Below are 27,821 nucleotides of genomic sequence, written 5' to 3'. Positions count from 1 at the left end.
CCCTGGCCAGACCCTCACATAACAATCCTGCGCCATCCACATACCGTAAACCTGTGTCCTAAGCCCATCATACTCCCAGCCCCCCTGCCCTGAACCCCTCATACACTACATCCTAAACTCCTGCATCCCCACAAGCCTATGGCTTGCTCAGCACCCCAACCCTCCACCTGACCCCAACACTCTCCAGCTTGGAGCTTCCTCCCTGAGCCAGCATCCCCTTCTCCACCTCCTCCAGCATCCAAATTCCCTCCCAGAGTTTGCACCTCTCACCCCTTCTCACACCCAAATCCCCATTCCCACCCCAGAGCCAACACCTCCTGTTTCAACCCAGTGAGAGTGAGTAAGGGCTGGGGACAGCAAATGATGGAGAGGAGAATGGAGAGGGCAGGGCCTCAAGGAAGGGGTGGGGTCTTGGGGAACGGGTGGGGTAGATCTTGACCTGCCCTGACATTTAAAAAGTGATCTTGGGTGTAAAAAGGTTGGAGACCACTGATCTTTAGTTAGTCTCTAAGGTGCTGCAAGACTATTCATTATTTTTTAATTTTTTCCAGTTACAGACTAACATGGCTACCCCCCTGAAAAAGTCCTCAGTAGGTCACCCTTGATATTAATCTCTGAGGTATGTCTACACTACAGCGCTAGTTCGAACTAACTTAGTTCGAATTAATTAATTCGAACTAAGCTAATTCGAACTAACGCGTCTAGAACTAAAAACTAGTTTGAATTAGCGTTTTGCTAATTCGAACTAGCAAGTCCACATTGAGTGGACTCTGAACAGGGCTTAAGGATGGCCGGAAGCAGTGCCGGCAGGGCATAAGAGGAGGACTTAGAGCATGGAGATGATGTCTCAGGCTAGCCGAGGGCTGCGCTTAAAGGGTCCCGACCCCCACCCCGGACAGACAGTTCTAAGGGGTGCCCCGCTTGCAAAGAAGTTCTGGCTTGGAGTGCCCGGAGTACCCACACTGGGCACATCACACCACTCGGCCATCAGCCCGGCTGCACTTGCCGCAGGCTGCCATCTGGAGAGAGGGGTCAATCGGGGGGCTGCAGGAGAGCTTCCACCCCCATAAGCCCGCAGAGCCAGCCCAGTCCTCCCCATCGGGGGCTCGAACCCCATTCCTCCCTCACCTCCTTCCACTTACCCTTCCCTAGCCCCCCTTCTTATTGATGTACAAAATAAAGATAAGGTTTCTTCCAACATTGACTCTGTCTTTATTGAACAAAACTGGGGGAGACTGGGAAAAGGAGGTGGGAGAGGGGAAGAGAAAGGCTGGGAGAGGGGAGGGCAACTAACATGATCAGGGGTTGGGAACAGGTCCCAGATGAAGAGAGGCTGCAGAGACTGGGACTGTTCAGCTTAGAAAAGAGGAGATGGAGCGGGGACAGGATAGAGGTCTCTAAAAGCAGGGGTTGGGTGGAGAGGGTGCATTCATAAAAGTTCTTCATGAGTTCCCATAAAGAAGGACTAGAGGACACCAAAGGAAAGGAATGGGTAGCAGGCTTGAAACTAGTAAGAGAAAGTTGTTCTTCATAAAGCAAATAGTTAACCTGTGGAACTCCTTGCTGCAGGAGGCTGTGAAGGCTACAACTAGAACAGAGTTGAAAGGGAAGTGAGATCAAGTCATGGAGGTTGGGTCCATGGAGTGCTATTAGCCAGGGGGTAGGAGTGGTGTCCCTGCCCAAAGTTTGTGGCAGGCTGGAGCGGGATGGCACGAGACAAATGGCTTGGTCACTGTCTTCGATCCATCCCCTCCAGGGTCCCTAGGGTTGGCCACTGTCGGCAGACAGGCTACTGGGCTAGATGGACCTTTGGTCTGACCCAGGACGGCCATTGTAAGCTCAGGGCTCAGGGTCGGGGGTCTCAGTGGACCCCCTTGATTTTCATGCACATCTGCTCCTGGGTGGCCAGGCTGGCAGCTCTCCTGCCCTAGACGGCCACTTTCCTGTGCCTAGTGCGGAGATCGTGGACGAGGTCCACGATGTCCACACTAGCCCAGGCAGGTGCCTGCCTCTTGCAGTCCAGGGCAAGCTCCCGGGAGCTGCCAGCCTGGTCCCGGGAAGAGGGGGTGGGCTGGGGGACATCGGGTGGGTGGCTCGAGCCGTGCCAGGTGCAGGGTCTGCTGGCTGGGTGCTGGCAGGCTTGCACCTGGCACGGGCACCGTAGCCAGCCCGTGCCCCTTTAAGGGGTCCGGGAAGGGGGCATAGAGTTTCCCTGGTGTTGGCCAGAGTGGCCACCAGGGAAACCTGGGGAGGGCTAGCCTCCCACTAGTTCGAATTAAGGGGCTACACACCCCTTAATTCGAACTAGCTAGTTCGAACTAGGCTTAATCCTCGTAAAATGAGGTTTACCTAGTTCGAACTAAGCGCTCCGCTAGTTCGATTCAAATTCGAACTAGCGGAGCGCTAGTGTAGCGCCTATTAAAGTTAGTTCGACCTAACTTTGTAGTGTAGACATACCCTGAGGGTATGTCTACACTACCCTCCTAGTTTGAACGAAGAGGGTAATGTAGGCATACCGCACTTGCAAATGAAGCCCGGGATTTGAATTTCCTGGGCTTCATTTGCATAAGCGGGGCGCTGCCATTTTAAAATCCCCGATCGTTCGAACCCCGTGCAGCGCGGCTACATAGGGCACGAACTAGGCTTCCTAGTTCGAACTACTGTTACTCCTCATTCCAGCGCGGCTACACGGGGTTTGAACAAGCGGGGATTTAAAAATGGCGGCGCCCCGCTTATGCAAATGAAGCCCGGGAAATTCAAATCCCGGGCTTCATTTGCAAGTGCGGTATGCCTACATTACCCCGCTAGTTCGAACTAGCGGGGTAGTGTAGACATACCCTGATTTAGGAAAGATAAATAGATGCTTCACACAATTACCAAACGTGAGTAGTATGTGTTACAGAACATTATAAACACGCTGATAGAATTATAGATATGAGTCATGATTAAGCCACCTGTCAATCTGTTGGACTCTGTAACAATGTCTAATTATTGATTAGGCATTTCTTAAAAAACATCTACTAATTATTTACTAATATTTTTAAAAGTGGGATTTTTTTCAGAGCAGAGACTGCCTCTGATGATAGGTTTGTACAGCACCTAGCACTGCAGGGTTTTGATCTTCACTGGTCCTTTGGGCATTTGCAATAATATGAATAATCGTGACTGTCATTCCACAGAGGCTGCTGAGCCCTGGAAAGGAGAGGGATGGGGATGAGAAGTAGAGAAAGGAAGAGAGGAGATGGGATATCAGAAAATGTTTGAATCCTTCCCCATAATACAGCTCCCCCAAGGCCATCTTAGAGAGCTAAGCCTCCGATTATCACCAGCTGCATGGAGTTTAAATCCATGGTCCTTACTCCTCTTCCCCTCCCCTCCCCATTATTTTATTTTTTCCACCTATGGAGAAAATGCTGAACTCTCTCTCCTCGCTCTTTCCTGGACATTCCTCTCCTAGGGAGACATGCACACAGAGATCACAAGATGAGGGTTAAAAGCTTATGAAGACTAGAATGAGTAAGAAGGTCTATGAGCGCCTGGTATTTGGCTCCATTCCAGTTCTCTAGAGCAGCCCTACTCTTAAAATAAGACTGAGGCCATATTCCCACTTAACGTGGCTGCTGAGTTCTTTGAAGTTAAGCTTTGATTAAGTTAGTGGCAAATAACAAGTGGCAGACAATTAAAAAGATTATAGGTTTGCTCAGTTGCTGTCCCTCCCCCGCTTTCTTTGCTTTGCCTGGAAGTTATTGCCTCTGGGTTACAAGTCTCTCTGGCTTTTTCTCCCTCTCCCCTCCTGCTGCCCTCTGGCTTTCAAGGAAGAGAGGCAGGAAGTAACCCTTTGAGATATAGCAGCAGTCAGCCATGACCAATGGAGCCCATCAAATCCCTATGACAGACTGATATCTTTCAGCTGTGCTTTTCATTGCAATCCCACTAGTTTAAATGATACTAAAAATGGCTGTTTCTGGATCTACAGAGATAGATAGATGAGCACATATGAGGATAGTGATATAGAAAAAGGGAAAACATGCACATTTGTGACAGGTCCATATAATACATTTCTGTTGCACATGTTTATATAACACATTTATTTCTTCTACCATGGAATCAACGAACAGATTGTGAATCGACTGTATTTATTTGCATCTTTGACCCCAAAATCTCCCCTCCAGGAATACACCTCTAATCCAAATTAGACAGCTCATAATAGTAATAGCAGTCTTACAGTAATTTCCAAGAGGTCTGAACCAAGTTTGAAACCCAGATGTACCGTACTGTACGAACATATAGTTACAGACAGCCCCTGCCCTGAAGAAATTATAATCTCAAGTGGCATTAGAGATATAGTTATCCCTGGTTTACAGGGGATTGAAGGACTTTCTCAAAGTTACACGAGGAGTTTGTGACCGAGTCAGAAATTGAACCCAGATCACCTGAATCCTTGCCTAAAGCCTTGTCCACAAGATCAGCCTCTATCCTGGGGGTGGACAATAATTTTTAATGGGGGGCCACTCCAGGATTTTGGCAAATGCTCAAGGGCTGCATTTCTACCAAGGGGGTTTGGGGTTTGGGACAGAGATTGGATGAAGAAGGAAGCTTGGGGTAGGTGACTGAGGTGCAGGAGGGTGTGTGGAGTCTGAGAGGGAGTTTGGGTGAAGGAGGGGGTTGTGATCTGGGCCAGAGGCTTGAGGGTGCAGAGTCCAGGCGGGGGGGGGGGGTATGGGTGCAGGAGAGTATTCTCACCTGAGGGAGGGCTCTAGATGGGGTGAAAGATATGGGAGGGAGGTGTGACCTGGGTGAAGGGGGTGCAGAGGGTTTGGGTGATGGCTTGGGGCAGGGGAATGGGCTTTCAGGGTCAGGGAGGGGATATGGGTGCCAGAGAGGATTCTGGCCTGTGGAAAGGGTGTAGGAGGGGGTGCAGGGTCTGGGAGGGAATTGTGACCTGAGAGAAAGGGGTACAGAGAGTTTGAGTGGTGGCCTAGGGCAGGTAGTTGCGGGGGGGGGGGGGAGTGGAGGTGCCAGGGGCAGGCTCTGGCTGGGAGGTGCTTATCTAGCCAGCTGCCAGTCAGCAGCCCTGCAGGAACCTGAAAGCTGCAGTCGCAAGCTGCTCCACGTGGCGCTGCTCTGGGCAGGGTGAATGAGTTGGGGGGGGGGGGGGGGGAGGGGAGAAGAAGGGAGGCTTCATTGACAGCCTCTGCCACCAGTAAAAATATCTAAGCTGCTATTGGTTGAGAACTGGCCAATGGGAGCTGAGAGATTTTGCTGAGGGGTGGGGCAGAGCACAAAGCCTCCATCCTTGCTCCCAGAGTGGAGCAGCTATATTTAAAGTGGCTGCCACTGCGCTATGCTTAAGGGTCCTAGCGAGGCTGCCGTGGGCTGGATCCAGTGGCTTGGCGGGCTGGATCTGGCCTGCTGGCAGTCTCTTGCCCGCCCCCCCACTCTATCCTGCCTCAAGGGTGGATGAAGTAAATGTAGAGACCAACACTTATTCTATTTTGAGCTCTGTGGTTGGTACCATCAGTACGCACACTGCCAGGACATGCACCCGTTGCTGCATCTCACTGCAGAGCTGGCAGAGCCAGGTGCCCAGTGAGGCATACACTGCATCCATTTTCACACTGACAGCTCCAGAGTTGGCATCAGACCTTCGAGTGATGATTTACTCAAAAGACGGTTCACATCATTTTGAAAAGCTTCCAACATTTATTGTTACTAATTTTTTGCTGTCACTTCAAGGCCTGCAGAAATAGTGACTTAAAGCAACATGTTCAAGAAAGGGCACTTGTGAAATCAGAAGTCTAAAGAGATGTCTTAGACCACATCTACACTCTACCCTGTTTGGGGTGGTGTGGAAGGTACGCGTAGCTACATGCTGCAGTGAAAGGTAGGCTGCGTTCAAGCTCTGATGTGTAGTTGTATGGGTCAGTGAAAGGCTCTGGCAAGGGGAGAAGGCAGCAGGGAAAAATTTCAACGCCTTCCTTTCCCAGAGCCTTTCCCTGCAGCAAGAATAAGTTCTGGCAGAGGGAAGGCAGCTGGGGAAATGCTCAGCCAGAGCCTTTTCCCACTGCCATTCCCCTTCTGGAGCCTTTCCCGACTGCAGCATAGAGGCAGTGGGATATGACTGCTAAAAATAGTTGGGCAGACTATGTCAGAAAGTACATCCTGGACAAGCAGAGAGCCATGTAGCAAGGATATACCCTCACCTTCAAGCACATATGTTCTCTACCCATCTAAGCCATTCCTCCCCATGTAGGACAAGCAGCAATGGGTTTAAATTGCAGCAAGGGAGGGACATTTACGTTGGACATTAGGAAAAACTTCCTAACTGTCAGGGTGGTTAAACACTGGAATAAATTGCCTACGGGGATTGTGGAATTTCCATCACTGGAGATATGTAAGAGCAAGTTGGATAGACATCTATCAGGGATGATCTAGCCCAGGGGTGGCCAACCCATTAAACAAAAAGAGCCGAAACAGTGGGGGGAAAAATGTGATGAGCCGCACCAAAAATAAATAAATAAATAAATAAATAAAAATGGAAGAGCCAGAGTTGTTGAGCAAAAAAAGACGCTGCCCCTTTAAAAATCACAGGTAGGCTTTTTGGCCACATCAGGCTCCTGTTGTCCACACCGGACGGCTCCCCTGCACCCGGCAAGCATAGGGGGCTGGGGCTCAATTGTAGGGGGCGTGCGGGGCGGCTTCATGAGCCACGGGGGAGGCTTTGTGAGCTGCACTTTCAGGGGTTAAGAGCCACATGTGGCTCGCAAGCTGTGGGTTGGCCACCCCTGATCTAGGCAGTGCTTGGTGTGGCCATGAGGGCAGGGGAATGAACTTGATGACCCCTTGAGGTCTCTTCCCATTCTAGTATTCTACAATTCTGTGTATACTGCTACTTAACTCGGTGCTGGAAGGCTACCTGAGTGCATATCCCTCAAAGGAATTGTGCAGTGTAGCTGTTACACTACACAGGATCTTTTTAGGGGAAAAAGCAAGACGCCACATTTATTGAGAATACTGTATCAGAGCAGCTAGCATATGCTTCATAAAGATAAGCCCACACACCCAGGACCTGCAGATGGTGTGTAGTTACCAGTCCGTCATGGCTCAGGTCCGTCTTGCTGGCCAGGCAAGGCTGTCTGAGTGAAGAGCTGGGTTTCCTCTGAGGCTCCTCTAAGGCCTGGTGTTGCAGGACTGAATGCAAAGTTTAGTGGCAAGGGCTCCCCCTTTTTATACATGTAAGTTCCCATTTGAGTCCATGAGTATTGCAGTGTCATGCTACAATCATCCATCCTTAAATGGTGTTAATCTCAGATTTTTCCGCATTATTCTTTGATGGTTATTGTCAGGCTTCCCATTGTTGTCTCTGGTTTGTGTCTCTCTTTTGGGAGTCTCTGCCTGTCTCTTGGGTTCGTCAGTGCTGCTAATATAAAGCAGCCTCAGACACAATGGATGTTTTCTGGTTATCTTCAAGGTTCCCACTTCTTGACCACCTGGGCACTTGTGATGGCTTTCACACATCTCCACATTTACAGAGCATTCCAAATAAGGATTACATGGGATTTCATAGAGGACACATCTTGGTTTACAATGCAGACAGGAGGTACAACTTAATTTGTAAAAACTTAAAAAACAATGAATAGGTTAGTAGCACCTTAAAGCACCATGTAAATGGTATCATGAGCTTTCTTGGGTACAATCCACTTCTTCAGATGACAGGAGTGTTGGAAGTCCAGATCCAAGAATAAATAAGGAAAAGATGAGGAGGGTCAGGGAGAAGTGGAAAAAAATGGAGAGGAGGAAGAAAAAGAGACAGTGAGCAAATCTACTTTAAGGTGCTACTAGATTATTTGTTATTTTTAAAGTTTTTCCTGTTACAGACTCACTTGGCTACCCCTCTGACATTTTTAATTTGTAAAGCTAACAGGAAGCAAGACCTTACAGCAGTCATTGTCTAATAATGAGAGACAGGGTGAAATAGAAGCATTCAGAACTTATAAGCAAGTCATTATACATCAAATCATTATGCTTATATTTTTATAACCATTACTAAAATATACAGTTTTGCTACATAGACACAGCCTTAAGTAACTTTTCTCTAAACAGTGTTATAAACAAAATACATCATGATGTAATGTGGTTTGGGAGGGTTTCGGAACACAATTTGTGTAGTTTTTTACGATTGCTTTTCCAGAAGAGGCTTTTCCGCCATTTGGTTCCGTCTAGATGGGACCAAATGACGGAAAAGCCTCCTCTTTTGGAGGAACCCTTATTCCTCATAGAACAAGGTATACAGGGCTCCCCGAAAGAGCACATTTGCTCTTCCACAAAAAAAAGTGGAAGCGCAAATGCGTTCCCTGGATGCGGCGGAGTTTTTCTGGAAACCTCCCGCAGTGTACCCTGATGGGGACACGATAGCAGTTTTCAAGTATCTAAAAGGGTGTTACCAGGAGGGGGGAGAAAAATTGTTCTCCTTGGCCTTTGGCGATTGGACAAGAAGTGGGCTTAAATTGCAGCAAGGGAGGTTTAGATTGGGCATTAAGAAAAACTTCTTAACAGTCTGGGTGGTGAAACACTGGAATAAGTTGCCGAGAGAGGTTGTGGAATCTCCATCATTGACGATATTTAAGAGCAGGTTGGATAGACATCTATCAGGGATGGTATAGAAAGTTTAAAAATTCTAAATAGAAAGCGAACACTTTGATTTTTATTGAAATGAAATGTTTTAATTGACCTTAAATGAGACATTTTCAAAAATGACTTTGTGGACAAATTATTTTTATTTCATTCTGATTTGAATGTTAGTGTTTCCTGAAGAATGGAAATTCTGAGTTTCAACTAACTCTGTTAAGTATCTTCAAAAGCTCATGATGCCATCTTCATGTTTTGTTAGTCTAGAAAGTGCTACCAGACCATTTGTTGTTTAAGTTTATGTTGTTAAGTATGTTTTGTACAGGGGCTTTTTTGGGTTGGGATCTGCTGATCCACAGAAAAATCAGTCAGGGGCCACACACAAGTGAGAAAAACTTCCCCTCGCCCAAACCCTCGCTGATGTAGCCTCCGACTGAGAAGGAGAAAGACACTCCTCACATTCCCCTTGCATACTAGAGCCTACAGAGGCCCATGCTAGTAGATTTGTGTGCTCCAGCCCCATAGTGGGTGGCAGGGGGACTGGAGCACCAGCATGGGTTCCCCAGTGCTGGGAGGGGGGGAGCCTGAGCTTCAGGAGCTGGATCCAGGCAACCCAGGGGGACAGTCTGGCCCACAGGCGTGAAGTTCCCCTCCCCTGGTTTAGAATATGTGCTTCCCTGCGGTCATCCACCCAACCAGTCATACTCCTTACCAGAAGCAAAATGCAGGACAATGTAGCACTTTAAAGACTAACAAGATGGTTTATTAGATGATGAGCTTTCGTGGGCCAGACCCACTTCCTCAGATCAAATAGTGGAAGAAAATAGTCACAAAAATATATACCAAAGGATACAATTAAAAAAAATGAACAAATATGAAAAGGACAAATCACATTGCAGAACAGGAGGGGGATGCGGGGGGGGGGGGGAGGAAGGAAGGTAAGTGTCTGTGAATTGTTGATACTCCTTACCAGTTTTCTTTTACCAATCATTGTTTGCCTTTGCACCTCTTAAGGGGACTACTTGCTAATGTCCTGATAAATGTATCCTCAGGGTAGGCACAGAGCATATCTAGTTGTGTTCCCTTTTGATACATATTTGTTGTTGTGTTTTATACTTTTGCATTTGTATTTCCCTGTGGTCATTTCATTGCCTCAGAGAACCAGTTATGAGACTGGAATAATGAAAAATCTGGTCTTTACCTACTGTTTGGGTTCCTGGATGGTGAAAAGCAGAGCCTGTATTGTAACAGCATCATGAATGTGTCCATGGGGATTTCAAATAGCTGAGGAAAACAAACCCAAATACAAATAGATAAAGAGCCAAAGCATTACAGCAAATCTGAATGCAAACACTGAAATATAAACTAGAAATACAAGTATGGAACCATCACAAATAAAACATTTAACTGAAGCACAAATACTTAATCCTGTGGGCCCCTTAACACACTGTGAGGCTGTGTGATAACATATCACACTACACTATCATGCATGGGGAAGCAAGTCAGCTACAATAACTCAGTGCAATCACATCCCAGCACACCTGGGGCCCATGTAATTCCCACATTTCTATTATTGTCGGTTCTTTGAATCCAAATTGTTGACTTCAGATTGTCCTTATGGAAATGAATCCTGCATCACTGTAAGCTTGCTGCCTTAGGGAGTCTGTTTTAAAAGCTCTCTGTTTTGGGTCACTGTGGTCCCCCGGAGGGGAGTCAGAGAGGTCTGTCCCTTGGAAGTCCTGCTTGCCTGAAGTAGCTGCACAGTCTGGCAGAAGTTCGGGGGTTAAATACAATAAAAATTACAAAACTGTGTGCAGTTCTTATCTCTGCAACTGCTTCAGGACCCCTGATGTGGTTGATCTGAGCAGACCTAGTGCTCAAGAGAAATAGGAGAGTCAGTTCTCGTCAAATGTATTTCCGACTGGTTAGGGAAGGGAAGCAGGGACTCCTGGGTTCTGTTAATGGCTCTATGCTTTAGTTTTGAAAAACATAAGTATTTCTGAGACACCTGACACCTGTGGAGTGTGATATGTTATCATCTGTGTAGTTGGATAAACTGGGTATTGCTGAATACCTCTCTCCCTCTCAGAGATGTTGTGAGGCTTGGTGTTCATGCAGAGATCTGCGATCCTCTCAGGAAGGTTCCACAGAAGCACACAGTTCTCACTACAAGGCACAATGGCTTTGGATGACTCACTGTCTGCTACACATTTGTCTCCTTGATGAGTATCTTGTGACCTGCTTGTAGACTAGTGTAGACCCTGCTGTGGGACCAGCAGGAGCAGATGGGAACGGGATTAAAAATAGCTCCATGTGGGGCTCTCCTGTCTAGTGGCTCTCCATTGCTCCCTTTTGCTGCTGAGTCAGACAGCCCATCTCCGCACTCTGCAAACGTCCTTGGGGACTTAGATCATTTGTCTTTCTGTACGTACTTAATAACAAAGCACCTCATAAGATTTAATTTATTTATCTTCACAACACTCCCATGATGCAGGACAGTGTTATATTCCCATTTTATACAGAGCCTATCCCTGCCTCAGTTTCCCCAAGTGACTTGCCCAGGAAATCTGTGGCATAGCTGGGAGTTGAACACTGTCTCCCAAGCCATGGCTAGTATTGTAACCACTTTGCAAACTTCCCTCTCTATAGCCTGCTGCTTATTCCTGGGAGTGCCACTGACTGATTTTCCAGGAATTAATTGAAGATTGCACAATTAAAGTGTGTTAATTTCAAAGGTTTTTTTTCTAGCATTTCTGGTTAAAGATATTGAAATATCAATTTCGCACCTTATGCTCTAACACCAGGAACAATGGTCACACACAATTCCACTGTATCAGCATTGCTTTTTACATTACACATAGCTACTTGAAACCAGATCCCAATTCAAATAACAAAGCCTCAGATTTATAGATCACCTTCCTAGAGAAGAATGAGATTGGCACTCCCGGTGCTTTATGGAATATCTGTATAAGCAATCATTTCACAGACACCCCACTGAAATGCAGCTACCTCTAAAGTGGCTTCCCAGCATCAGTCCTCATCTAACACCACCACACCACAAGGGTTTCTAGGACAGGAAAAATGGCTTTCCAGAAAGAAACTGCAAAGGGGAATTTAACTAAGGACATTGTAATTAATTAGCTGGATTTCTGCCAGAACATCAAGGCAAACAGCTGAACTCTGTTGAAAAGTATCATGGGATCTTTCATGGGGGATGTTTTTAAAGGCCAGCACAGGTAATGGACTAGCTGTGTCCGCCCTTTTTGGGGCCTCTCTGTACTACCTTAGGGCTGTGTCTACACTGGGCCACTTATTCCTGAAGAGCAGCCGCTTTTCCGGAATAACTTGCCAGCTGTCTACACTGGCCGCTTGCTTTTCCGGAAAAGCAATGACGATCTACTGTAAAATTGTCAGTGTTTTTCCGGAAAAACTATGCTGCTCCTGTTTGGGCAAAAGTCCTTTTCCGGAAAAACTGTTCCGGAAAAGAGCCAGTGTAGACAGCACAGTAGTCTTTTCCACAAAAAAGCCCCGATCGCGAAAATGACGATCCGGAAAAAGCACGTCTACATTGGCCACGGACGCTTTTCTGGAAAAAGTGCTTTTCCGGAAAATCATCTTGCCAATGTAGACGCGCTTTTTCCGGAAATACTTAAAACGGAAAACTGTTCAGTTTTAAGCATTTCCGGAAAAGGGTGCCAGTGTAGACGTAGCCTAGGAGTTTGACCTCTGTCCTGTATCTTGTGAAACTCTGTGTCCATCTAAGTCTCCTTCCATCTTTTATGGCTGTCTTTATTTTCTGTTATAAAAAAGTGTGTTTTTATATGTGTGTGAGAGAAAGAGGGATAAAAGGTAAGCAATGGATTCCACAGTAAAACAACAACTCCAGGTCAGAATGCTGGCCAGCTGTAGAAAAATCAATACTCACGTTAATTGAATTGCAACCCTTGTAAATCATCAGAGGGAAGCAAAATTAAAACTACTTATGGAAGCATCCTGGGCGAGCTTATGGAAATACTAGCTAGCACTGGGAATTAGATTCAGCCTAGTGAGCCGCATGGAGGATGGGGACTCCTTGGAAGTGACAGAGATGAGGTCAAAAGGGCTGATTGCCTGGTAGGGCTGTGCCATCACTTTTGGATGTGGTACATATGGGGACACCATTGGTTGGTGCTTCCCCCAGTGGATGGCTTGAGCAAGATAATATTTGCTAATGACAATTCGTCTTGAGGCTTAATTACTGCCAGAGCCCAGTTAATTTCCTCATGCTTTAAGCATTCATTTCTGTAATAGTTACATGACTCTGGATTCCCCTTGTAATTAAAGTCTTACAAAATGACAGTTAGTGGGTGACATTCCTGCATCTAGTTGCCTGCCAGCTTGACTATTCATTTCTAAATTACTGCCATCAATAGTCAGGCTTTAGATACATTGCTGACTGCACTGCATCTCCCCCGATGCAGGGCTTAGCCTTGATCATCATCTCTGACTACCTTGGGGTTTTGTTTCTGCACCAGGAGTGAAGGCAGTGTGAAAAGCACTATGAAGCAGGAGCTCAAGAAAGGACTATATTCAGGGCTCTGGCCCTAAATTGGAGTGTGACCTTTCTGTCTCAACTAACCCCACCTTTACCTTCCTACAGTGGTGTGTGGATTCCTTGATAGTTGCAAAGTGCTTTGTGCTTCTCAGATGAAGGGGCTGAGGAGTAAAAACTGCTACAGACTACTCCTGGCTCTGGCATTAGCTTGATACATGACTGGGACATGCCAACCCTCCCTGGCTCAGTTTCCCTGCCTGTAATAGTAATTGAATTCCTGTGGTTCATTTAATGGCTGTAAAGTGCAGAGTGATCCCCAATTGAAAAGGGGCTGCGTTAAGTACCATGTTAACTGAAACTTGTCTTATGTTTGGAAGGTCTAGCAAAAATTGGTTGAAGATAAAGGTGGACAAGAATTGTATGCAAGGTCTTCTAATAGAGGCAGAGCAGAACAGGGCTCAGTTGGTGGCGTGGCAGGAATCCATTATCTGCTCTCTTAAGACATGAGGTTGGCTACTAGACTGTGGCCTGTGTTTTGTTCTGTTATTATTGTGTGAAACTCACTTTGCTCTCCTGTGTTGCAGTGACAGAACCCCCTCTTTGGGCCTGTAGTGTAACAGCAAAAATAAATAAATGCATCAGTACATAAATAGCTTGGCATCCAAAGCCAGACACTGGAAAATGCAGCAGTGAATGTTCTCTGAGTCTGTCTTTTTCCTGCCCTGTTCCCCTGGGCCAATAGTCTCATTCTGTCATGAAAAAAGAAAATGCTTATTTGGCTCAGGTTATTACATGGGAGCCTACCAGTTCCTTTCAGCTCCCACTGTCACTTCCATCCTCTATCACTCCTCCAGCAGGAACACTGCCCAGAGCTAGCTAGACTGTGCTTGAGACAACCTAGTTAGGTAAAATACTGAATCAGAATTCTAATCTCTGGAATTCTGCTTGCCCACCTGGGGGCAGGCGTTGGGAGAAAGGAGACAAAGCAGAGGAGATCCCTGGCCTCTGGATGTGAGATTTTCCGTAGGTGTGGTTGGTAACTTGCTCCTTCATTCAAAGAGGAAAGGGAAAGGTGATAGTAGCCTGTGTCCTAGCCTCTTTGTCCAACTACTGAGTACTCAGGGATGAATCACACTGGGACTCTGAGGAAGGCACTATTAGTTAATTCATTCCTATTTTACCTAGGGAGACATAGGGGCTGTGACCAGCACAGGTATTTATATGATCACTAATCATTTGTGTTGCAGAATCACTGACAGGGTCCTGACCAAGATCAGAGCTGCCCTGTCCTGATCTTGGAAGAGTTCAGAGTCTAAATAGACAAGGCAGACAAAGGAGACGCAGGCATGGAGAGGAGAAGGGAGCAGTCCAAGGTTATATGGCAAGCTAACTGCAGAGTCTGGAATAGAATGCAGGTTTCTCAAGTCCCAGTCTAATGCCTTAGACATCTGCCTCGCCTCTGGGGTCAGAAATCACTGATATGGTATCCTGACAGGTATCTTGCTCTGTCCAAAGATGATAGTTTGACAAAAGCCTCTAAGGTGCCCATCATTCAGGTATCTGGGTTCCATTTGCTCTTGTCTAGTTCAGTTAGCATCATTCATCCACCCATGCCCGGGTTCTCTTTATTCCTGCCATCGCTGCCTTCCCCAGCCTTCCCCCTCATCCCGTCCCATTCCCCTACTCAGGGTAATTCTCTGAGGATACATCTACACTAGCCCTCTAGATCGATCTACAGAGGCTAATGAGGGCAACCGGAATTGCAAATCAAGCCCGGGATTTAAATATCCCGCGCTTGATTTGCATGTTCCTGGCCAGTTGCCATTTTAGAAATTGACTAGCCCGAAATAACTGCCCACGTCTTCATGCAGCAGTGAAACGGGATTCCGATTTGAAGCCCCTAATTCGAATTAGCTGGTAAATCTCATTGCAGGAGGAATACCACATAATTCGATTTAGGGCTTTAAATCAGAAGCCCATTTCACTGCCGTGTGTAGATGCGGGCAGTTACTTTGGGCTAGTCAATTTCTAAAATGGCGACTGGCCAGGAACATGCTAATGAAGTGCGGGATATTTAAATCCCGGGCTTGATTTGCAACTTCAGTTGCCCTCATTAGCCTCCCTAGATTGATCTAGGGGGCTAGTGTTGACGCACCCTGAGAGTCCTCCCTTGCTGGTTATTTTCTGTTTGCTTTCAGCCCTGTGTCAGTGCGCCGGGAGCCTATTCCTCACAAGGCTGCATGAACTGGGCTTCTCTACACATTTGCCTTTTATGGCAAAGTGAAGCGCTGACTCTGACCCTTTGGATCATTTACCAGAGAACCCCTCTGAGCTGCCATCCAGTGCAGAACTGGGGTTTGCCAGCTAAGCTGGGCAGGGAACTCTCCTCCTCTGGGCCTGTCCCAGAGCAGAGACGCCACTGGGCTGGGGGATTAAACCAGTGAGTGGGTCTGGAGAGCATCTGGGAAATGGCGGGGAGGGGAAGTCAGATAAAAGGAAGAGAACGTCTTGGGGTGATGGGATACACGCTCCCATTAGTGTAACTCCTTGGAGTACAGTGGTGTCCTGTCCATTTACAGCCGTGTGAGATAAGATTTAGGTGCCAATCAAGCCTCAGGTAGGTCTTGATTTCAGACCACTCTATAGTGGCAGCATAGATGACATGAGGGGACACGTGCCCTCCCCATGGGTAACATGCTCCTCCCCAGATTTCAATTGCTGAAGCTGGGTGCCATCATTCCACCCTGTTCCTGCCTCCGTAGGTGCAGATTACTTCTGAGTGGCAGACCACCTAGATGTCTGAGCATCATCACAAGGCGAATTAACTGGAGCTCATTTTTTGAGGTGTACGGGATCTTTCTAAAAAGGTTTTTTTTTTCCCCGAAAGAACCGCGTCTAGACAGCGGTTTCACTTTCTAAATACCCATTTTCAAAAGAATGCGCAGTTGCCATTATGCGAATGAAGTGTGGGAAACTCAAATCCCGGCTTCATTTGCAATTTTGATTTTCTAATTTACATCCCTCTTTTGAAAGAGGGATGTAGTTTAGACATACCCTCAGTGTCCCTTTTAGTCTGTTCCCCACTTGGAGACAGTGGTGCCTCTAGAACTTTCCCTCTTGGAGATAACTTCCTTACACCCTCAGTCAGGGATTTATCTCCGTCCAACACAGTCTCGCTATAATCCAGAATAGCTTCTCAGATGGAGCCCTCTGTGGTGATGGTGGTGGTGATGGTGGTGGTGCTGCTGCCTCAACCAGCCAACATTCTTCAATCCTTCAGGACTCCAGAGACACTGAGCTGACTCTGCTCCTGCAACTTCTTCTTATAGGGCTTTCTGGCCCCTTGATTGTCAGGTTCCTCCTGCAGCCAGTCTAGCTTGCCTGGAGGATTTCTCTATGGTACTTTTATGAGACAGGGTGTGGCAAGGCCTCCACCAGGGGGATTTGGGGCCTGGTCCACCCCATCACACAGTCCTTTAGTTAGGTCTGGCTGGATACATGCCACATTACATTGTTTCTTCCTCCTGTTTGGATGAGCCTAACTCTTAGCATTAAAAGAATTCAAAATATGACTGAGCACCTCTCACCTAATATTTGCCTAAAATGAGCTGTTTCCATCATGGGACAGGTTTGCTAGAATGTTTGCAGAAAGTGAGTATGGAAGGAGAACAGACACAGCCAGAGCTAATTTAGTTCTTTTTTCAAGCAGATGTTCATGGCGACAAGATTGAGCTGTTTGCCTCAAACAGTGAGATAGAGTGAAGCTTACTGTGGAATACAGAACTACTGAAACATGTATTTGAAACATATTTTGTGTTATAGCATTTTTGTGTGAAATTGATGTGCAGATGAGATATTAAACTGCTCAAGATAGTTAAGACCAAAGCAGACCGCGAAGAACTTCAAAAAGATCTCACAAAACTAAGGCTATGTCTAGACTGCAGGCTTCTTTCGAAAGATGCTCTTTCGAAAGCATCTTTCGAAAGAGCCTCTTTCAAAAGATCGCGTCTAGACTGCAGGCGGATCTTTCGAAAGAGAAATTCGCTTTTTCGAAAGAGAGCACCCAGCGAGTCTGGATGCTCTCTTTCGAAGACGGCCTCTTTACATTGAAGAACGCCTTCTTTCGAAAGAGGAACTTTCGAAAGAAGGCGTTCTTCCTCGTAAATTGAGGTTTACTGCCATCGAAAGAAAAGCCGCGTTCTTTCGAAATAATTTCGAAAGAACGCGGCTTGAGTCTGGACGCAGGGGAAGTTTTTTCGGGAAAAGGCTACTTTTCCCGAAAAAACCCCTGAGTCTGGACACGGCCTAAGTGATCAGGAATAAAATGGCAGGTGAAATTTAGGGTACGTCTGCGCAGCAGTGTTATTCCAAAATAACATAGTCTGCGTTTACAATACAAGCAGTTATTTTGAAATAATGTTGAGCTGGAAGACTTCTTACTTTAACTCCTGTAACCCTCATTTTACAAGGAGTAAGGGAAGTTGGAGGAAGAGTGCTCTTTCTAGGACTTTGTGCTGTGTAGACAGCACCAAAACTGAAATAAGCTATTTTGACTTAAGCTACACAATTCACTTAGCTCAAGTTGTGTAGCTTATTTCGGCTTTAGCTCTACTGTGTAGACGTACCCCTAATGTTGATAAATGTAAAGTAATGCACATTGCAAAGAATAATCCCAACTATACAAACAATTCGAGGGAGACTAATTTAGCTATCACTACTCAAGAGAGATATCTTGGAGTCATCGTGGATAGTTCTCTGAAAACATCCACTTGGTGTGCAGCAGCAGTCAGAAAAGCAAATAGAATGTTAGGAATCATTAAAAAAGGGACAGAGAATTGGACAGAAAATATCTTATTAGCTCTCTATAAAGCCATGGTACTCCTACATCTTGAATACTGCATACAGATGTGATCTCCTCATCTCAAAAAAGATATATTGGCATTGGAAAAGGTTCAGAACAGGGCAAAAAAATAGCGATTTGGAACGGGAGAGATTAAAAAGACTGGGAATTTTCAGATTAGAAAAGAGGAGACTCAGAGGTGATTTGATACAAATCTATAACATTTTAACCGGGCTCAAAAAAGAGCTGGATAAATTCATGGAGGTTATGTTCATCAATGGCTATTAGCCAGGATGGGTAGGAATGGTACCCTAACCTGTTTGTCAGAGGGTGGAAATGGATGACAGGAGAGGAATCACATGATGATTCCCTGGTTCTGTTAACTCCCTCTGGAGCATCTGACATTGGCCACTATTGGAAGACAGGATACTGGGCTAGATGGCCCTTTGGTCTGACCCAGTATGGCCATTCTTATGTTCTTATGATGCCTCTGAGATCGCAAGATGAAAGGTGTTATACAAGGACTAGGTATTATTATTCAAATTTATTATTATTTCTGTGGAACATAATGCTTGTAACTTATACAGTCTTTTTCATATATGATTCTTAAAGCACTTGGAAGAGCGGAGTGCACATCATTATACTTATTTTATTGTGGGAGGGAAATGGAGTGGCAAGGTAACTTGGGGATGTTCACACTGCAAACAGGTAGCAAAGTGGAGAATGAGATGCCGTCTCCTGCATTCACAGTACTTGTCCCTATGTGAGGAGGTTGTATAGTGTATTGGCTAAAGGAGAGGACTTGGGGTCAAAACTTCTTGGTTCTGTTCCCAGCTCTGATACTTTGAGTTACCATATGACTCTGTATCAGTAACATAACTGCTCTGTGCCTCAGTTTCCCCATCTTTGAAAAGGTAGATACTAACACACACCTTTGTGAAGAGAGATATGAGATCCTTTGGTGAATGGTGCTACACAGCTATTAAATACCATTATATACTTCTATAAACAATGTCCTATCTTGGAAAAACTGCATTACTTAACTAAAATCATTACCTACAACAGTTAAAAGCTAAACAAACCTGATGGGGAAGCAAGTGTGTTTAGGGTTTGTATTATCAATATAATAGACAGAAACAAATTTATCTTTTTATAATGCTCATTTTATAAGAGGCAATAAAAATACAGTGCCTGCTATACACATGCTATATCTAAACTGGTGCTGCAAAATCAGAGGTATGAGACAAAGCAAAGAGAACCAAATTAATGCCTTCAAAAAGTAAAGGAGCAATTGACCTCAAGCAACATTATCCTGGACATGATCTGCCAGTGGGGGAAGATATATCTTCATAGGAGTTTTTGAAACAAGATAAATATTGTATATGGTGTTTTACAAATGACATTGTGATCTGAATCTTAATCAACACAAGGAAATATAAATCTAAAAATAATAAAGGTAAAGTCAATGTGGATTGTTAGAAGTAAAAGTACTATATTTGCAGTAATAAACGTTTTTAAGATCCCAGGGAAAAAATCATTCTAGAAAACCTACAGTAATTTACTCTAGTTTCATTCACTGGTGAATCTCCGGCACAGTTTGATAGGATTTATATCTCCACTACTGAAGCTTGCAGGGTTTTTGTTGTTGTTGTTTTTTAAGAACACATTCCTACGCTCTGCTTACTGCTTTCTGGTTAGCAGGTTACTGCTTTGGCTGTGCTGGGGTAGGAAATTGATAATTCAGCCAAGCCATCATAATGAGAGGTAGGCAATTCTTTTTTGTCCAATAGCAAATTCTGTGAAAAATGTGGTTTCAGTTCAAACAAGACAATTTGTGAATTTAGGCTGAATTTGGTTAATAGTTTTGGCCAAATAAAAAACAACTATTTTATTTTGAAATGTTGAATTGACACAAACAAATGCTTTTCATTCTTTGTTTTGGCAAGAAAAAACTAACAAATTAAGTTTGAAACAAAACATTTTTTCACTGATATCACTGAACCAGAAAATCAATTATTTGTTCAGTTCTAATAATAGTACAGTTATGTAATAGCAGCACCCAGAGCACTCACTGAGGTCAGCTCTGCTAGACCCTCTATATACAGATATTAAGGTAGAGGCCTGATCATCACTTACACTGCTGACCTGGCTGCATAAATAGCTGCTGGTAGTGTAAATGAAAATTAAGACAACCTTCCCTGCTCCTAAGAGCTTTTAGTCTAAGGCCCCAATCTTGGAAAAACTGGGCCAATTAATATGAAATGATTCAGCCTTTTAAAAATTCTAGCAACAATTTTTGATGTAGGCTCTGTTCCTATAATAAGCATGCAGCCTGACCCCTGAATGTGTATTGGTCAAAGACCTCCTGCATAGTCAGTTCCATAGGTTACTGTCATTACATAATGGGTAAAAGCCCTTAAAACAGAGGTAAGTGTGATTTAACTGGTATATAGGTTTTGTGCTGACCCTCTGTGTGGGGTGAATTCCACCCTTGGTAATATTTCTTAAACTCTTTCACTTTTTTATAACAAATAATAGTATTTAACTAGTCCCTATCCTGTTCTGCTATCAATAATCAGGAAATACCATTCTTCTCGTTGGCTTCAATCACTATCAATAAAGCATGATGTTCCAGCAAGTTACAGCAAAACCCTTTTATCTCTATGAGGTACCCAGTTTAAATATTTTATTTGCTCGTCCTCTGCCTAAGTTGTAAATCATTTTAATGATAGTTTTAGTAATTTATGCTTAACCTTTCTTGCCATCTGTTTAATAGCTTAAATCAAAAGTGTTTCTAAACTGCATGCTGGATGCAAATTCAGGAAGTAGGATGAAATATCTTGATGTAATAAATGTTTTGTATCAACTTCTGTCTGAGTCAGTGTGGCAAAATAGAAAACGTAACTGGCACAAGATTTTGGTTCAGTCAGTTTAAAATAATATTTTCAACAGTTGTTTTTTGCTTTAATATATGACAAAACTCCAAGAACCATGATGGACATTTTCTGTGTCATTATTTAGCTCCAAAATAGCTAAAGTGAGGAGAATATCCCTGTGCCTTCTTGGTCCTATTCACTTCAGTTTATATTTTCTCATAAATTTCCTTAGCACCTTTCATGGAAAGCTTTGCAGTAAAACTTTGAGGCTGCGTCTAGACTGGCATGATTTTGTGCAAAAGCATTTGCTTTTGCGCAAAATCTTGCTGCCTGTCTACACTGGCTGCGAGTATTTGCGCAAGAACATTGACTTTGTAATGTACAAAATCAGTGGTTCTTGTGCAAAGACTCTGACGCTCCTGCTCAGGGATAAGCCCTCTTGCGCAAGTATTCTTGCACAAGAGGTCCAGTGTAGACAGCAATGTTAATTTCCTGTGCAAGAAAGCCCGATGGCTAAAATGGCCATCAGAGTTTTCTTGCGCAAGAGAACATCTACACTGGCACGGATGCTTTTGCTCAAAAGCAAATCTTTTTGCTTTGTGGGGTGAATTCCACCCTTGGTAATATTTCTTAAACTCTTTCACTTTTTTATAACAAATAATAGTATTTACATAGTCCCTATCCTGTTCTGCTATCACTAATCAGGAAATACCATTCTATTTCCTGTCAGTATAGACGCTTTCTTGCGCAAACACTTTTAACGGAAAAACTTTTCCTTTAAAAGTATTTGCGCAAAATCATGCCAGTGTAGATGCAGCCAAAGTGATATGAATTTCCTGTCTAAAGAGAAGTGAAGGCATATTTGAGTTCTATAATCAAATATGCATTTTACATCCAGGATCTCTGACGTAAGGAACAGCTGGGGGTTACTAGAGTTAGTCAAACTATTGGGCATGAATTCTGGCTCAGCTCCTCAGCTGGTGTAAACCACAGAATTGCTGGATCCAGTGGAGTTAAGTGATTTACACTCATGTGGAATCTGACTTCGTCTGAGGGTATTTGTTGACCCCCCATATCTCAGGTCTGGCTGAACTGTGCTCATCACAGGAAATGAGATGCAGGCCAAAGGTGGCTTTAATCCTTTGAGTATATCTACACTGCACACTAAGCCTTGGTCTTGTGGCTTTGGTATTTCCAAGTCCACATCTCAGTCTCACAGACATGCTAATGTGTCTCTGCCTTGAGCTGCATACACACTGCAAGATGACAGAGTTCTGAGTCCTGACTGGATTTGGGTTCTGACCTATTGTCCTTACATGGTCCTCGGTCCCAGGTTCTGCGTGCTTGTTGAGCCCAGATTGTTTTGTCTGTGGACAGAAGCAGGGCTTGGACTCAAACCTTACTCAGAGCCTGGACTATGAGTAGGCAGTGTAGACATATACTTTATGTATGGCTTTGTGTATGGCTCTCTAATTCTGGTTTGAGCTGGTCAGATCCTAGCTTGTGAGAGAGAAGTCAGAGGCACAAGTTAGTGTTTAATGCATCTGTTATGACCTCCACAGGCTGTTCAAGCAGCTATGAGTGGCTGGGGTACAGAATTGCTACATCAATGCCCCACTTCATTTTTCCATGTTCCTTTTGCCTGAGATTGAGGGGCTTACATGAGGAGTGCTCCCAGCTGGATAGGTCCACCAGGTTCACATCTTCTTTGTGTTGCTGCAGCAACACACATGCTCCTGAGTGCATCTGCGGATTAGGCCCATTATTTGTGAGTAGCTGCTGAATACTTGGAATAACCTATTACTTGTCCACAAGCTGTTACTTTCCACTGTTCCTCATCAATGGTGTGAAGTTGGTTGCCTATGTCACATGGCAAAGTGATGAAAGGTCCAGAAAACATGGCCATAACCAGAAAGATTGAAAAAAAATGGGCTTGTTTACTCTGGAGCACAGAAGACTGAGGTGGGACTTGGTAACAATCTTCAAGTATGTAGAAGACTGTTCTGAAGAGGAGGGCGATAAATTGTTCTCCTTAACTACTGAGGAGCAATGGATTTAAATGGTAGCTTATGTAAGGAAAGCCTTCCTAACTTCCAGGAAAGCATACACTGGAGCAAACTGCCTTGGTGGTTGGGGAATCTGTCACTGCAGATATTAAAGAACAGGTTAGAACCACTTGTCAGTGATGGTGTAGATCAGGGTGGGCAATAATTTTTGATGAGGGGGGCCACACCAAGATTTTGGAAAATGTTTGAGGGCCGCACTCTTCCATGATACGAATGGAGGAGGTGCAGGGACTAGGATGGAGGCTGGGTGCAGAAGAGAACGTGGGGTAAGGGTTAGGGTGCAGGAGGGAGTGTGGGGTCTGGGAGGGAGTTTGGGTGAAGGAGGCATTTGTACTTGGAGTACTGAACTGGGGTGCAGAGGTTTGAGTTGGGACCTAGGGCAGGAGGGGATTGGGACCTGGGTCAGAGTATTGGGGTGCAGGTTCTGGGAGGGTATTTGGGTGTAGAAGGGGGACAGAGTTTGGGTTATGTGGGGTAAGGGGCAGGAGTGGGGGTGCAGAGAGCTGGGAGAGGGAGGGGCAGGGGTGCCAGATGTAGCCTCTGGCCAGGAGACTTACCTGGATGACTCCCAGCCAGCAACCCGGAAAGTTTTTGAGGCAGCCCCCCTGCCTGCCCCGCCACTAAACAGGCTGCAGAGATCGTCTGCAAAAACTTCTTGCACAAGAGCGCATCAACACTGCACGGCTACATCTATACTGCAGTCTTCTTGTGGAAAAGCATATGCAAATGAAGTGTGGTGTGGAATAGCGCCACGCTTCATTTGCATAAGCAACCGTTTTTGTGCAAGAAGCTTTTGTGCAAAAACGACCAGTGTAGCTGGCTCCTTTTTGTGCAAAACTCCCGTCTTGTGCAAGAGCTGTTCTTCTAGAAAAAATTAGAAAGAACGGCTCTTATGCAAGAGGGGGTTTTGCGCAAAAAGGAGCCGTCTACGCTGCTCGTTTTTGTGCAAAAGCCTCTTACGCAAAAATGGCTGTTCATTACTTCTGTAAATGAAGCGCAGCAGTATTCCACGCCATGCTTCATTTACATATGCTTTTCCACAAGAAGGCTACAGTATAGAAATAGCCCAAAAGCACATTGAAAAAGTGATGTGCTTTTGTGCAAGAGAGTGTCCAGCCTGCATGGACGCTCTCTCAAAAGGAAACTCTGATTGCTATTTACAGAATGGCCACCAGGGCACCTGTGGTTTTTTCGATTGCCTCTTTTTGCACCAAAAAACCCTGTTCCCTGTCCACACGCACTTTTGTGCACAAGAGCTCTTGTGCAAAAAGGAGTTATTCCTAGTAGAAGGAGGAATATCTACACCACAAAACCCCCTCTGTTCTTTCGTTTTACTTGCACAAAAATGCACTTGAGGTATGGATGCTCTGCTAGTTTTTGCAGATGGCCAAAAATGGCTGTTTTTGTGCAAAAACTCGGTAGTGTAGACCTAGCCACAACTTATGACATTCTCTTTTTGTTAACGACCTGCATAGCAGCAGAAAAATCTTGTCACCCCTACATTGTGGAAAGGGGAAATGATTTAATGCAGTGTTCTAGCTCATCAAGATATTATCATCTGCAGTGGAAACAGGAACTGAGCATTTAAAATAGAAAGAGTGGCCCATGTCAAATGTGTCACAAGAGCAACACTTCATAGAGGGTGAGACTCAGTCTTCCTTGGGCATGTTGCACAAGATTAATGCTCTGCTCTGTTGCTTCCATTCAGCTAAGCTGTCATCATACTGCCAAAGTAATGCATTGGGCCTTAGTGCAATTTGAGTGGCAACATTAGTGGAGTGTACATGGTACTGCTTGCCAGGCCTGATTCAGCAAATCACATGAACACCTGCTTGCGTGTCATTCAGATCAGTGGGATTTCAACCTGTTTTTAAAGTGGAGGATATGCTTATGGGCTTTTCAGAATGGGGCCTATCGCAAGCTGGAGAGTCAGCATCTGACCCAGGAGGAGCCAGGAATGAGCCAGTGACCCTGGGGGTGTTGTAGATCAGGGGTCTCCCATGGGCCAGTCCTGGCTGGAGTGATTGTGCAATCCAGCCTGGGATTCCTGGCAGGCAAGGGATTGCCTATTCATTACCATCCCCAAGTCCCTCTCCTTCCTGCCGTCACTCTGCCCTCGCCCCCTATGGCACTCCATCCCCTGAGCACATGGTTTTGGAGATCTCTGGCAGGAAGGCCCTGGTACTGCATGGCAGCAGTGATCACATCCCTGGCACTCCTGTGTGGCAGGAGTCACAGGGGAAGTGAAGTGCACTGGCTCCACTGTGCTCCACTTCCCTCACAGCTCCTGCCCCCCCCCCCCCCCCCGGTGATCCCCAAAGCCACATGCTTGGGTGATGGGATGCCATGGGGAAGATGGCAGAGTGATGGCAGAGCTTGGGGGCTGGTAATGAACAGCATCCCCCCCAAACCTGCTGGGAGTCCCAGGATGGATTGCACAATTGCTCCAGCTGGGACTGGTCTGTGGGCCAGGAATTTGAGGTCCCTGTTAGAAACATTCCCTAGGGTCCAGGTACCCCACTCCACTATTCCTCATCAGTTGCATGAAGGATGAATGCTCCCTGAGGGTATGTCTACATGGGCTCGTTATTTCGAGCTAGGTAGGCAAATCAGGCAACCGGAGTTGCAAATGAAGCCCAGGATTTAAATATCCCAGGCTTTATTTGCATGTTTTATTGCATACACCTCATTCCACGAGGAGTAACAGTTAATCCGAACTAAAGACTTAGTTCGGGTTAACTTTAAACTGCCGCGTGTAGCCATGGGCAGTTCGTTCAAACTAAGGGGGATTTAAAAATGGTGGCCGGACGGGAACATGCAAATAAAGCCCAGGATATTTAAATCCCGGGCTTCATTTGCAACTCCAGTTGCCTGATTTGCCTACCTAGCTTGAATTAACGAGCTAGTGTAGACATACCTTGGGAGACTTGGTGAGATTCTCCACTCTAGGCAGGACTGACAGACCTTTTCCTGCACTTCTTTTCAAAATGCTTAGTTTAATCACAAGTAGCCAGCATCTGCCCCATGATTACAGAGCAAGTTCCACTGGCTGAATGGTAATCAGAACCTCTTCTTCTCAGAGATTGCTGGGGGCAATTACACGAGGGGCCAGTAATTATTTGTTGAAAGACTAAACATATTCTGGCAACCACTTCACTCCACAGCAGAAATGTCATGTCTTTGCTCATTAATTATACAAGCAATTCCCAGGGAATGCTTTGTGACCACACCCAGGTGGGAATGAATCTTCCTCTAGGTTACCATCTGCTCTGTAGGGGGCAAGATGGATCTTGTGATGGCTAAGATCTTGTGAAGCTCTCAAGTTATTTTTAGTGCTTGCAAATATAATTTGACCCAAATAGTTGCCCTGTGTATCATTTATGTGCTGTAGCCATTTCTTCTCCCTTGTGCTGCTCTGCTCCGTTGCCTCTTTCTTTCTCTGGTTTTCCTCATCTTCAGTTTTCACCTTTTTTCCTGGATTTTGCTCTATGTCCTTTTCCATAGTGGTCCCTAAGCAGACCTCAAGACCTTTGGAAAGGAATTTTAGAAAGAGTCTGTTTGAGAAAGTTTGAAATTAAGCAAAGCAAGTTTTCCCTGCGCACATGTGTATTTGTATTTTATGTGTGTGCGTGCACATGTGCATGTAGAGAGATGCCTGAGGGATATAACAATGGGCCAAATCCTGCAGTCCTCCCTCAGTCAAAACTCTTGTGGTAGCAAATGAAATTTATTAGTGAAGAAATATTACAAGGCTTAGTCATCATTATCTCCACCATCAGTGCAGCTCCCCTGGGCAATCTACTTTGCCATTGAAGAGTGACAGCCATTTGAGCAGAAAGCCCTCTTGGCTCTCTCTAACTAGCTTGGATGCCTTACAGGAAGGAATTGTGTTCTCAGTATTTATTTACTTTCCAGGTTCCAGCCAGCAGCAGGTTTGATGGAGAGGATCCAAGCGATTGCTCAGAACGTCTCTGACATTGCAGTGAAAGTAGATCAGATTCTCCAGAACAGCCTCATGAATGGGAAAGGTAAGAGTGCCATGAAGTTTCTGCCCATTCAGTTATTCTCTGTGCTCAGCACATTCACAGCCTCAGGAATGTTGACATGCTATACAGGTGTCTAAGGGAAACCATAGAAACAAGCCAAATACAGTAGCTTTGGATGCTGAATTTGGATGCTGAGCTGAAGTTCCCCAAATCACTTGTGGATGGTGAAACATCTCAAGAAAATGGGCTATTTGATGAGATTCCTGCTACTTCCTGTGTCTGGCTCCATGTGAATTTAGTGCTGATGAAATACAGGGATTCCAGAATAGGAACAGCACTGGCCAGAGCAGTGCTGAATGCACCTATTGCATCATCATCAGCATGTTTCAAACCTCAGGCGGTGAGATTAGCTGGGTCTGGAAGATGCCTTTGGCCTGCATAGTTCAGTCAAGATGTGGGCTATGCTTTTCCAAAGTCTCTATTCAAGGGACTTTTATTCTCTCATTTCTTGGAGAACAAACTTGAAATAACTTTTAAAGGGGCCAACTTTTCAGAAGCAGATGCTTTAATGCAGTGGTAGGGAACCTCTGATCCGCAGCCCAGATGCAGCCCCCAGCAAGACTGGGCTGGAGCACACAAAATCTATTCACTGGGCCCCCCAGTCTCTGGTGTGCAAGGGGAATATGGAAAGTGTCTTTCTCCTTCTCAGAGGCTTCTCACTTGTGTGCGGCCCCCGACTGAGTTTTTTGTGGGTCAGTGGCCCCCAACCTAACAAAGGTTCCCCACCCCTGCTTTAACGTGTCTCAAAAACGGAGACACTTTTGCAACTTGTGTCTTATCTTCTGTGCGAGAGGGCAGTGATCAGTGTGAGATCTCAAACTCATTTTTCAC

The 27,821-nt window shown here is 45.3% G+C and overlaps 1 protein-coding gene across 1 annotated transcript in view; it reads left to right on the top strand.

Moving 5' to 3' along the window:
• Positions 1-27,821, top strand: part of MGAT5B (alpha-1,6-mannosylglycoprotein 6-beta-N-acetylglucosaminyltransferase B) — a 260,018-nt gene that overhangs the window by 86,549 nt on the left and 145,648 nt on the right. Inside the window, exon 4 of the mRNA XM_006135747.4 lies at positions 26,860-26,972. Coding sequence (XP_006135809.1) covers positions 26,860-26,972 — 113 coding nt within the window. The remainder of the gene's footprint in view (positions 1-26,859; positions 26,973-27,821) is intronic.

The sequence above is a fragment of the Pelodiscus sinensis genome, chromosome 20 (genome assembly GCF_049634645.1).
Source record: "Pelodiscus sinensis isolate JC-2024 chromosome 20, ASM4963464v1, whole genome shotgun sequence".
Taxonomy (NCBI): Eukaryota; Metazoa; Chordata; order Testudines; family Trionychidae; genus Pelodiscus; species Pelodiscus sinensis.
Note: the sequence above shows the minus strand (reverse complement) of the source record. Positions and strands in the feature narration are given on the sequence as shown.